Genomic DNA, 13155 nt, shown 5'->3' with positions numbered 1-13155 from the left:
GTCCGTCTTTACTCGGATCAGTGCGGTACAGTTCAAGGAAGTTTGGCGGTATTATGCTATCATAAATGATTGTTTTTGCATTTTAAAAGAAACGAGTAAAAAATATAGAAGGTGAAATATTATATTATGTACTTCGTTATAATAAAAAGTAAAGTTCCGTAAGAGATTTAAAATGCGTGTTTCACTTATTTATTTTAATCGGTGACGAGGAGCTAAAGCTATTCCCACTTGAACTTTAACTTACCAACACTTACTTAGATAATAATTATAGGTCAATGCTTGGTTAATGTATATAAAATAACAATACCGACTTCACAAATCTCATTGCCAACTAAAAGAAAGTAAAACAAGAGCTTGCTTTCAATTGGCATATGCAGTAAAAACAGTAAAATCCAAGCAAGTGGACATTCGAAAACAATTATACCTACAGCGACTCGTAGACACAAAAAACCATCCGGAATAGGGAAAAGTAAAATGTCGGACAGTAAAATTACGTATAGTGCACAAGCTAGTATATAGATTAATGGCGTGCCATACCGGACCGTAAAAAATCGGAATGCCGGACCGTAAAATTCCTTGTAGTGGACAAACGCCCTAAGAGCCCCCGCAGACCACAGACTTTTTATCGGCCGATAGTTTAGTCGGGTTGGCCTGCTAGTACGCACACCGGTTCAACTAAACAGTTCAGTCGGTTATGAGTGCGCAAACTATCCAACAGTCTGCCGACTATTTGCTAGTTTCTAACCAATCGTTGAAAAGAGTGGTCGCACCGCACAATGAAAATTAATAAAACATTGCATAGAATTGTTATTATTGCTCTCATACACCGGAGGAGGAAAATTAAAAAGAGAGCTCGAGAGTATTGGGTGCATCCTATCTTTAGTGATAGATTATTAAATGGAAAATTTTACACTATGCATTCCAAATTACTCGATTACCCGAAAAAATTTTTCGCCTTTTATCGAATGAGCATAACTAGCTTCAACCAACTTGTCAAATTAATTGGACCAGGAATAGCGAAGGAGGATACAAATTTAAGACTATCTATACCTGTGGAGGAGAGATTGAGCGTTACGATAAGGTAAGATAAACCACAAAACATATTTTTAATTATTTATTATAATAATTCAAATGCCAAGTTTACAAGTCGTATATTTGGGAATCTTCTGAAAAATTTGTATAATATGACTCGGCTGACATGTTGGAATCAGCTGGTGATGAAACATTTTGAATGGTTGTTTGTGGTATAGTGGGGGATGGTGTAGAACCGGATGTATAAGCCTGAGATTGTTGTTGTGGCGGCAAGATGTTAGTCCCTCGTTGGTAAACAGGAAAAGAGTTTATGGGTTGTTGCAGTATGGTGTATGTTGGTTGAGAAAGAGGCTGAACACGCCTACCAAGTCTTATCTGTTTAAATACGTTAAGAATACTAATCTTAGCATCGAGTTTTTCATCTGCGGTTAAATTTTTGAGTGATGGGACAAGAGACAATGCAAAGTTTACATCTTCATCAACATTAGTCTCATTTAATGCTTTTAATATTGCTTCATCCAAATCCGTATTCTTCGAAACACGAGTTTTCTTCTGGCGAGGAGGTGCGGAAGGTGCGGAAGCGGATGGAGCAGTTTCTTCATCATCTTCCGCATTTTCTGAAGTATCCTGGGCCAGGTTCAGGTTACCTTCCGTTTGACGATTTTCCATGCATGGAAGTAAAAATAATAATTGTTCAAAGTATACGTATTTACGCCTCTTGACCGAAGCCTGCCCCGACTTTGTGTTCTTTTGTGCATTTAATTCTCGGCGAAAGCAAGTCCGTAAATTGGCCCATTTTTTTTGTATATCGCGGCCTGAAAAATAATAAAATATAATTAATTCATTACAGGTATCTGGCTACTGGAGCAAGTTTCAATTCATTGTCTTTTGATTATCTGATGGGAGCTTCTACAATACGAGATATTACAAAAAGTACATGTGAGCAAATATGGAATATGCTTCAACCGTTATATATGCCAACCAAACTAGAAGATGACTGGATTGAAATAGCAGACGAATTCTACAGTCGCACAAATTTTCCAAACATCATTGGAGCGATCGATGGCAAACATATACGGATGATACAGCCAGAACATTCCGGTTCATCATATTTTAACTACAAAAAGTTCTTCTCCTGCGTTTTGATGGCTTGGACAGATGCCGATTATAAATTTGTGTACATTGATGTTGGTTCTTATGGAACAGCTAGTGATTCGGAAATATTTAAAACATCAGAAATGGGTAAACGGCTTTCCGAGAATCGACTAAATATTCCTTTTGGAAGGCAATTGCCTAATGATGATGTCGGAGATGTTATTCCATTCTCAGTCGTAGGCGATGAAGCGTTTGGACTTGGAAATCATATATTACGCCCTTATGCAAAAAGAAATTTAAACTACACCAAGCGAATTTTCAACTATAGACATACAAGAGCTCGACGCATGGTTGAATGTACTTTCGGGATTCTAGCTAATAAATGGCGTATTTTTCACCGTCCAATTGACGTAAATATTAATTTTTGTGTTAAAATTATTAAAGCTTGCTGTGTCCTACACAATTATGTACGAATCAAAGATGGAATACATTTTAAAGACACTCTCTACAGTTGTACTATGAATAACTTCAATACAAATGGAAATAACCGAGGAAGAAATAATATGAATAATGTTCGGCAATACATGTCGTCATACTTTATATCTCCTGCAGGCTCAATTCCGTGTCAATATAATAAAGTGTAATGTAAATAAATAAAAATGTATCGTACCTTGATTTGTTTTATTTTGAGCACTAAGCTCATTCCAATCAGGAACAACAGCTTCGCAAACTTCCTCCCACAGTTTTTTTTTTACATTTACGTCACAGTACTCTTTTAGATTTTTCTTGTAAAGTGCAGGGCGTTTTTCGACTTCCTCGATCAAAGTAATGATCGAAGATTCCGAAATAAGCGACTGAGAAAGTGACGCCATTTTACACGCGCGGCCGACCATTCGCTGTCAAAGCTCAGAGCGAACTAAACTATCGGCTTAGTCGGCCGACTAAAAAATCGTCGTGTATGCGCGTGTGGTAGGGAGTCAATACTGATTATACAGTCGGCCGATAGTTTACCGACAGTTTAGTTTGAATTGAATCGGGAAGCCCATCAAACTTGTTTATCGGCCGATACCTAATCGTCATAGTGTGCGCATTTGCTTACATCTGCGTACTGATTAAGAGCCCGACCAAACTATCTGCCGATAAAAAGTCTGTGGTCTGCGGGGGCTCTAAGAAATAGGTACAAGTAGGTAATTAAATGTAGGTATTAACAATTTTTCAAATGATTAATGATCTGCGTTTTTGTATTTTAGAAGCAGACGTTTTGCACGCCTCATAAGCGAAGCGTTGAGGTGGGTACTACTGTCACTTCGCGCAAAACATCTGATTTTTCAAACTTAAAAATGTCTTTATGTATCATACATTGCACTTGTAAGATAATACATACACACACATATTAAGAAAAAACACTATTTTTAACGTTCATGATATTTTTGATGTCATTTTTGTTATTTAAACTAGTTAAAAAACAGTTTAAAAAAGTTCTGTCTTGGACGTCCGTGTGTCTGTATGTGCGGATCCTTTTTCTTGTTAACACGATAGCGACCGAAATACTTTACTAATCGAGTCTTTTTTTTTCTCTTACGCTTGAGTATGCTCAGGAATAGAACCCTTTCATTTTTCAGGGTCTGATTCGATGTGGTTTAATTGTTATTAAATAAACAAAAATAATAATTAATAAATATTTATTAAAAAAAAATTATGAGGCGTGCACTTTTGGATTTTCCAAATTATATTTAAATATTATGAATATAAAAAGCAAATTAATAAATGTATGGCACTGAAATACTCATAAATTTTACATAACTATATCTATAAAACAGAGCGCCTGTTAAAATATTAAAATTGTTTACCGAGTCCTAAAATGCATAAAAATAATACTACATATTACAATAATTATTACATCAAAGCTAGTATTGTGATCTCATTCAACATAAAGCCTTCATACAGGGCCGAACTAACATTGCCTAGTTTTTATTTCATGAAAACATCTGTGCTTGTTAATCTTACTTTTATCTAAAATGAACTTTAAGTAATACAGTTATGGTTTATTTTACCGTATTCATAGTTCCCTAACTATTATGTCATGAAGGATTCAAGGTTCAGGATCTAAAGACGTCGTTATTCCATATCCATAGTACTATATTGTAAAACAAATTCTCAACCTTATTACTATAGAATTAAGTTCATTTTTGTAAAATGAAATGCTAGTTTTATATATTTGCAAGGTCAGCAACTGCCTACAGTTCGCCAAATATTGATGCAAAGACATGAGTCATACCATAAAGAAAATATTATTTTTCGTATTGTACTTATGTAATATTATAGTTTTTAGTTATGTAACAAGTAAAATAATTGGATATTATATGAATTTTATCATAATCCTTATTTAAATATTTAATGAAGTCCCGTCAACTCTTGACTTGAGAGAATGCATTTCTATGTATTTATATTAGCTAATCTCTGTTCCTGTGAGATTTCATCGTATTTAACCTACCTGTTATATTCAGTGTGCGTATTTTTGAACATCATTGATCAGAATAATATAGTTATAATAAAACATTTTCTTTTCATTAAAGCGAAAAAGGATCAGGTAAAAATAAAGAAAACAAACATAAGTACAAATCAAAACGAACTTTATTCAAAATCGCATAAAAACATCAAGTCACAATATTTAAATTCGATTGAGGTGAGGGAACTCTTTAAAAATAAGCATTATTTATATAAAAATTATGAGGGTTTGGCACAGTTTCAATTCACATATTATATGCATATAAAATTCTATTAATTATTGGGGTAATTACATACTTGGGGTAATTCCAAAAAATTTAAGGAACTTGTATGCCTATAGATAAGTAAAGGATCCTACGTAAATTATAGGACTAAAACCGTATACCTAGTGAATTTTCTTCAAGAAAAAAATCGATCGAATGCAATATGCATCCTGACTTTATGTTTTTTGCTTAGAATAATTAGGTTGCATATTATTTATATATTATTATGCATAATATAATAACAAGGTTACACACCTACGCATACAAAAATCACGTTTTTGGAAAATCCCGCCATTTGTAATAACCCCAAAGGATTTAAATCTATTATTATTATAACATGAGTGTATAAACGATTTTAATATTGCCTACTATTATGTAACAAATATTAACATATTACATCTTTAAACGATATAATAATACTTTGCTTTATATTTAGAAAAGGAAAAAATATTATAAGAACCGCAAAGAATTTGATAACTTTGCCGTTTTGTAATAATCTCCTTAAAAACATATATGTTAAAATGTTAAAATAAGTACCTACATTTCTGGAACCTAAATAAAGTTAAATTCAATATTATAAAAGGTAGAAATATTACTATGAGAAATATTTATTAGGAGTTTTATATTATGGTCCCAGTATTGCACAAGGTAAGGCACTTATTAATTAAATTGGCTATATTAAAATATAATACATATATTGTCATTATGGGTAACTGCCATGTTACGTACTTAGCGTATACGACGAGCACATGTATCAGAAGTGAAACTTCTTTGGAAAGATTCAAAGATACCAAAATCGTCGCCTTACTCCATGACGTGACTGTATTGCCATGACGCGACCTTTAAACTTTACTCTCAACTTGCCTAAAGAAGTTTCACTTCAAAAAAATATTACATATTCATAAAAATTAAATGTATTTTCGATTTACAACTGTTTATATTTAGTTATAAAAACTATCGTATATAATAATATAGCATTTTAATATTGAATTTAAATCCAAAAAAGCATATTTATAATGAAATTAAACTATAATAGTAACATCTTTATAACTTAGGAACTATAATGACTATTACCTATTTCATTTTTAGCTTTTTTTGCCAAAAAATCTGGATATTTATTTTTATTTCAAGTGTGTAAAATTTCAAACAAAAATTAGAAAAATTCGACGTATAAAAGAAAAAAAAAAACTATATCATAACTACTATAATATATTAATTAGGTAATAGGTAAAATTTTTATCGACTGATGACAACATTGAAATTATTCATTTAAAATTCTTTGTAATAAAGAAAAAAAGCAGGCTAAAAGTACAAAATAAATTGACTTACCGCTTTTCTCTCAAGAGAATAAAGATAAAAGCGTCCATAAAGCATAACAGGATAATAACAGTAATGTATCGATCCATTAGGAACTTTTATAAGGAATGCAATTGGCTTTGATCAAAAAGATTAACCAATAAATTATTATAATTAATTCTTATTATCTATATTGCTTTAGTAACAGTATAAAAAATCTTAAATTTTATGCTCTTTATATATGTAAATAGCGAGTTCATTCGTTTTTATCTCTACAATATAAAATTCGTGTCACAATGTTAGTTACGACCTCCGAAACGGCTGCACTGATTCTCATGAAATTTGGTGTGCCCATGGGGTATATCTAGGAATCGACCCTATTTTCATACCCTTTAGTGATAAGAGTCAGGCAGAACAACGTATGCCGGGACAGCTAGTTCACAGTTCTTAATTACGCGAGTATTATACATTTAGAAATTAAAGATTTTTAACGGATTTTAAACGCGATTTATTCATTATATTATTTTCCCAACGTTTCGTACACTTTGCAGCGAGCGTGGTCACGGGGAGAATGTGTCCCATATCTATACTAATATTATAAAGCTGAAGAGTTTGTTTGTTTGTTTAAACGCGCTAATCTCGGGAACTACTGGTCCGATTTGAAAAATTCTTAGGGTGTTAGATAGCCCATTTATCGAGGAAGGCTATAAGGCTATATATCATCACGCTAAGACCAACAGCCCCCCTAGTCAAGTGGCTTTCTGTTAGCGTAGCGTTCAATAGAATAGACTACGAATGTATGAGATTGACGTAGGCTGTAGATAAACGTATCTACAGGTTACGTCAATCTCATACATTCGTAGTCTATTCTATTGAACGCTACGCTAACAGAAAGCCACTTGACTAGGGGGGCAGGAGCGGAGCAATGCAGGTGAAACCGCGGGAAACAGCTAGTAATGAATAAATCGCGTTAAAAATCTTTAATTTGGGTTTGGCGTGACAGCTATAGATCCAATCGCTCGTTTTATTAAATCCCCTAATAAATATTATAAAATGGCTAACAAGTGTTCGAGTTGTGGAAAATTCTATGCAACAGCAGACGGCGCCAGCTGTATTAAATGCAATTCAACAGTGCACAAACAATGTTGTAATATAAGTCCTGACTCGCGAGCCTCCGGAAAGTGGGTGTGTAATAGATGTTTAAATAAGAAAGTTACTAAAACGGGAGGTAGTGCGCGCGAGCGTATTGATGAATTGGAGGTATTTCAAGATGCTTCTACTGAGAACACGCCCTCGTCACTTATGCAAGAAATTAAACTCTTACGTACCGAGCTATCAACCTTTAGGCACGAGATGTCTCGTCTTACATTAGCCGTAACGGAGTTTAGTACAAGGTTGGATGGAATAGAGGATCGTGTATCCAAGTTGGAGAATACGTCGGTCGAACAGCAAAGTCTCGAATTGACTGACACGATTGATAATTTAAAGCATCAACTAAATGAAGCCGAACAGGAACATTTCTTGAACGACGTTGAAATAACGGGTCTTCCCGAAAACAATGCTGAGAACCTGCTACACGTCGTCATCACTCTGTCCCATAAATTGGGTCTCACAATCGACGAACGAGACATTGTCAACGCTCACCGTCGCGGGCCGCGCAAGGGTTGGATCGCGGCCCCGGGCAGTGGAGGCTCACCGTCGCCTGGCATCGAGGCGCCGCAGCCGCGCCCAGTCGTGGTCAGGCTCGCCCGTCGACACCTTCGTGATGAGCTTCTGCGCGCGGCGCGCGTGCGGCGCAACGCTGATACCGCCGGCACGGGCGTGGCTGGTGAACCTCGACGCTTTTACGTTAACGAACGTTTGACTCGAATCAACCGTCAGCTGTTCTACATGGCTCGTCAGCAGGCTATGAGTAAAAATTGGCGTTTTGTGTGGACACGTGGTGGCCGCATCTATGTAAGGCGCGATCAAAAGTCCTCGGTATGTACCATACGTTCAGTAAGGGATATAGAATTGGTTTTTGGTCACAGTCCTATTGGGAAATAGTAATATACAATAAAGTTAGATTGTTCTTTTGCAATATATTGGTAGTACTTAAAATAGGTAATGTGTTTTGTTTTTATTTTGTTTGTAGTCATGTTGTGCCTTGTGTTATCTTTAAAACTGTTTGTATTTATTCTTGCCGCCTATTTTGCTACCTGCATTTAATTTCGGGAATATACTGTTATAAAAGACACTTTATATTTTATAAAATAAATGTAAATGATATATATATTCTTTTCTTAGACAAGTGTCACTATTTGTGTTATTATATAAAACTGTTATATCTTGTTTTAATTTGTTTGTTGATATATCATGTTCTTATTGTATCTGTGTTTTTGCTCAATATTAGTTGTGAATATGCCAACTTGTTATCATCCAAATACTCTAGAAATGTGGGTTATATTCTATATATTGTGTTGTATTATTTTGATGTTAATGTCCTTTGTTTAAAATATGTTGTCATAAATGTGTTTTTTAAAACTGTATCTGTGTCAAATGTTATTTTTCTGCTTTGTGTTATTTTTTTTCATAAGATGTCTTTCTTATTCAAAAGATGTGGCAGGCCTTTACTGATAGTTTTTATGTCTCCTTCTAAATTTAATATTCCTTGGGTTGGCCTATATTTTTTATATTATGTATTCTTTAGAGTCTCTATATATTTCACATTTCAATACAGATTTAATAAATATTTATGTTCTTTTATATTTATATTTAACTTGTTGTTGTTATATTTATGACTCTTTTAACCACACAATATATTTTGCTGTATTATTATGCTCACATTTTATTTATTACTGTTATTCATTACTTTTCTTTATTTATTTTTTATTTTTAACTATATCACATATTCAATCCGTATAAAAAAATAAAAATTGGTCTTCTGAATCCCGGCTCCCTTGGGACTAGACATGAAGAATTTCTCGTTGTTATGAAGCGACATAATGTGGATGTTTTGGCAATAAATGAAACTTGGTTGCGCGACGGGGAGGATGGTCGAGCGCCTGTTGTACCTGGCTACCGCCTCCGCCATGTTCCACGTCCACCCTCTATTCGCATGCGTGGAGGTGGAGTGGGCTTTTATATCAGAGATGGTTTGCAAGTGCGCGTTTTATGTGCGCCTGGCAATACTACTGTTGAGCAAATGTGGCTGAAAATTACTTGTCGTGGGAAAACCATTGTCATAGGTACGGCTTATCGTCCCCCGTGGTTGAATGTAGACATTTTTTTCGATGCGCTATCCGAATCAGTTGGGTCTTTTGCGTGGTGCGATGAAATTTTTTTGTTGGGCGACTTCAATATTAACTGTTTTGCATCTAATACCTGTAACTTTAGAAAGTTGAACATTTTTTTACACACATTTAATTTATCCCAATTCGTGACGCAGGCTACTCATTTTACGGAGCATACTGAAACATTATTAGACTTGGTTTGTTCTAATGCTTCGGTTGCCAATATATCCGTTGATTACGTTGAAGCTCTAAGTGATCATGCCTTTGTTTCATTTGAGTTAAGTTTAACCAAAGTGAAAGCGATACATAAACAATTTTTTTACAGATCTATAAAGGATATTGACATGAAAGACTTTATGCAAATGTTAGATAATATTGACTGGGCAGTATTACTGAATATGAATGATGTGAATAATACCGTGGATATGTTGACGACTTATATCATATCTATTTTTGATGTATTCGCTCCTAAAAAGCGCTGTAATATTAAACATAAAACTTTTCCTTGGATTACCTACAATATCAAACTTCTCATGAAGGAGCGCGATGCTGCACTCATTCGGGCTCGGAAAAGTAGGGATGATGCTCATAAATTATTTTATAAAGAATTAAAAAAAGACGTATTTAATGCTATTGACCGCGAGAAAAGGGCATACTTTAATAGCTATATCAATTCAAATATAAATAATCCAAAAGAAATGTGGCAGCATATCAAGAATAACGTTTCTATAAGTCCTAACAATAATTATATCTTGCCACCTCACCTTTCGGAACCGAATAAATTAAATGATCACTTCCTAAGTATACCTGGCCACACTAATGTTCCTTTGTCTATCTTATCGTTTTATGAATTCCATCGTCATGGTGACGCTGTTTTTGAGCTTAAACCTACTAATGAACAAGCAGTAGCTAAAGTTATACGTAATTTGACATCACAATCGGTCGGCATTGATGATATTTCGCTTGACATGGTCAATTTAACTAGTTCTAAAATTCTACCAATACTTACTCATATTATTAATACATCATTTTCTTCTAAAACGTTTCCTTCCATTTGGCGAAATGCGCTCATACGACCTATCCCTAAAATTCAAAACCCCATGGAGCTCAAACAACTTCGCCCCATTAGTTTATTACCTTGCCTTTCTAAAGTAATTGAAAAGATAGTCCAAAAGCAGTTAATCGATTTTTTGGAAACCAATGGAATATTACCGGAGCGTCAATCGGGTTTCAGAAAGAATCGCAGCACAACCACTGCCTTAGTGGATGTTACGGATGATATATTATCTGCGATGGATGAAGGCAAAGGGACCCTTCTTGTATTGTTGGACTATTCCCGTGCCTTTGATACCATCAATACCACTCTTCTACTCTCGAAGCTTACATACTACGGTTTTAGTTCAGATACAGTTAAATGGTTTGCCAGCTATCTTAATGGTCGGACTCAAACAGTTGCTGTCCCCCAAATAGATGGTAATATGGCCTATTCAACCTGTCGTACGATCAATAGAGGGGTTCCACAAGGATCTATTTTGGGACCACTATTGTTCATTTTATACAGTGCAGATGTTGTCAATGAAATAAAATTTTGCAAATACCACCTGTACGCCGACGACATTCAACTTTTTATATCTTTTAATCCGAAGGATACAGATACAGCACTGGTCTCACTGAATTCTGATTTAGAGCGGATATATTCATGGTCAGAACGTAACAAGTTAGTTTTGAATCCTGCAAAGACTAAATATATGATCTTAGGCAGCCCCAAAATTGTTAGCAAGATAGAATCACACAATCCTACTATTACTATTTCGGGAAAGATTATTGAAAGAGTACATGAAGCTCGAAATTTAGGTATTGTGTTTGATGAAAACCTCAGATTTGAAAACCATTTTAACACTATTATCTCTAATTGCTTTTACAGGCTTAAACTACTATATCGAATTAGACCCTTTTTAAGCACTGAGCTTCGTATACGGTTGTGTGATTCTCTAATTTTATCAAAATTCAATTACACTGATTGTATGTATGGTTCCAGATTACTCGTACGTACTAAAAAGGCTATACAACGTGTACAAAATAGTTGCGCGCGATTTTGCTGGAATATTCCCCCGCGCCATCACGTCAGTCCTTTTTTGAATGAAGCTAAAATTTTAAATATGGAAAGCCGACGTCAAGTGCATTTTTCTAAGTTTCTTTTTGGGATTATTATTAATGAGCGTCCAACGTACCTTTACCAGAGGCTTCATTTTTGTAGGGATAAAGGACGCAAATCGCTTGTCAATGAAACCAGGGGTATGAGTCAAAAGCTACTTATTGTGCCCAAACATCACACAACCGCTTTCAGAGGCAGTTTCAGTTATAATGCTACGAAGTGTTGGAACAACTTGCCTCCACCCTTACGTAACCTTCGTTGCATTAATAACTTCAAAAATAAAGTTGCTGCTTTTATTTTTAAAAAAACAACCGTAACCTACTGTAGAATGTAGCATCTCTCTTTTGTGTCTATTTATCTGTATGTATGTTTATTAATTTTTTATTTTCGTTATTATTTTCTAGTATATGTACATTCCTATGCCTTCTTTTTATATGTATAATATTTATAACGTGTAATATTGTTTATTTTATTAATATAATTTCTATCCCTCTATACTTCGGTCTGTAGCTGTACTTCAAACATTGGGGGCCACTGAAAATCAGTGCTGTGCTGTTGAAGGCACAGCTTAATACTGAGTTGGTCCCCTTTTTGCTAAAGGTCTGCCACACTTTTGTCTTTTTCTGTGTTTTTTTTGTATTCCTTATTCTTTTCATTATATCTGTTGTTGGCTTTTGGCGAAATAAATTATTCTTATTCTTATTCTTATTCTTATTCTTATTCTAATTTCTATGTTTTCAATTATTTGCATGAAAATATGTGACTCGTAACAGAAATAAAATATTTAAGTTAATGTCTGTCTTTCTGTCTGAATCGACGACAAAACAATAGTCACACATATTTTTACCTACATTATTATTATGTAAAACTAGTAGATTGGAATAATATAAAACGGTATAATTATATGTATTTATCATTGAATAAACAAGAAACATTTATTAACAATATGTATAAAAATATGAGAAAGAGCTGCAACAAGAAATAGATGCTTAGAATATGTATTTCTATTTTTAACAATGTATAATATCATCGGTGATGGTTTATTTCTATTGTATTTTTATTTATAAGATCTACATCTAGAACAAATAACTGAAAAAATTAAATATAGCGGTAACTTTTCTTACAAACCAAAAAAAAAGTAACATTTGTCTAGTATCCGTCACTTAATATTTTTGTTATTAAAAAAAAATTAAGCACGCATAATATCCAAGATAAAAAAGAACCCAATCAAAAACTACTGTAACTGAAAAAAAAAAGACGTGTGGCACTCGGGGACTGCCGCGGTAAAGCTATTGCATGCTTTGCCTTCAAGCCCCACCTCCGCGCCCGTCCCCGTGGGGAGCGTGAGGTTTTTTCGTTACGGAATTTCTGGATTCGGTCCCCGCGCTCAAGGCCCGCGATAGAAGCTATGCAATAGCTTAAAAAATACATTATATCTAGAAAAATCTAACAAAAAGCATTAAAAATAAACAACGAGATATCAAAAAAATCATCCATCTATCTTCATCACGAATTTTTCTATCAATTTACCCCC

General features: G+C 34.4%; 1 protein-coding gene across 1 annotated transcript; it reads right to left on the bottom strand.

Annotated features, from left to right (window-relative positions):
* Nucleotides 1-1101: 1101 nt before the first annotated feature.
* LOC149907388 (uncharacterized) lies at nt 1102-3269 on the bottom strand. The gene is made up of 2 exons (XM_090102387.1): nt 2798-3269; nt 1102-1847 (listed from the first exon to the last, which is right to left on the bottom strand). Exons 1-2 carry the CDS (start codon nt 3018-3020, stop codon nt 1141-1143), a joined length of 930 nt encoding a protein of 309 aa, XP_089958513.1. The 5' UTR covers nt 3021-3269; the 3' UTR covers nt 1102-1140.
* Between the last annotated feature and the right edge of the window lie 9886 nt (nt 3270-13155).

The sequence above is a fragment of the Colias eurytheme genome, chromosome 6 (assembly GCF_061535395.1).
Source record: "Colias eurytheme isolate Ceu_HAF_F1 chromosome 6, ilColEury1 Martin Lab GWU primary, whole genome shotgun sequence".
Lineage (NCBI taxonomy): Eukaryota > Metazoa > Arthropoda > Insecta > Lepidoptera > Pieridae > Colias > Colias eurytheme.
This window is presented reverse-complemented; position numbering and strand designations above follow the sequence as displayed.

Coding starts and splice junctions, on each gene's coding strand:
- LOC149907388 (XM_090102387.1), bottom strand. CDS start 3,020: ATGGTCGGCCGCGCGTGTAAAATGGCGTCACTTTCTCAGTCGCTTATT. Junction 1,848..2,797: donor TCAAAATAAAACAAATCAAG/GTACGATACATT, acceptor ATTATTTTTCAG/GCCGCGATATACAAAAAAAA.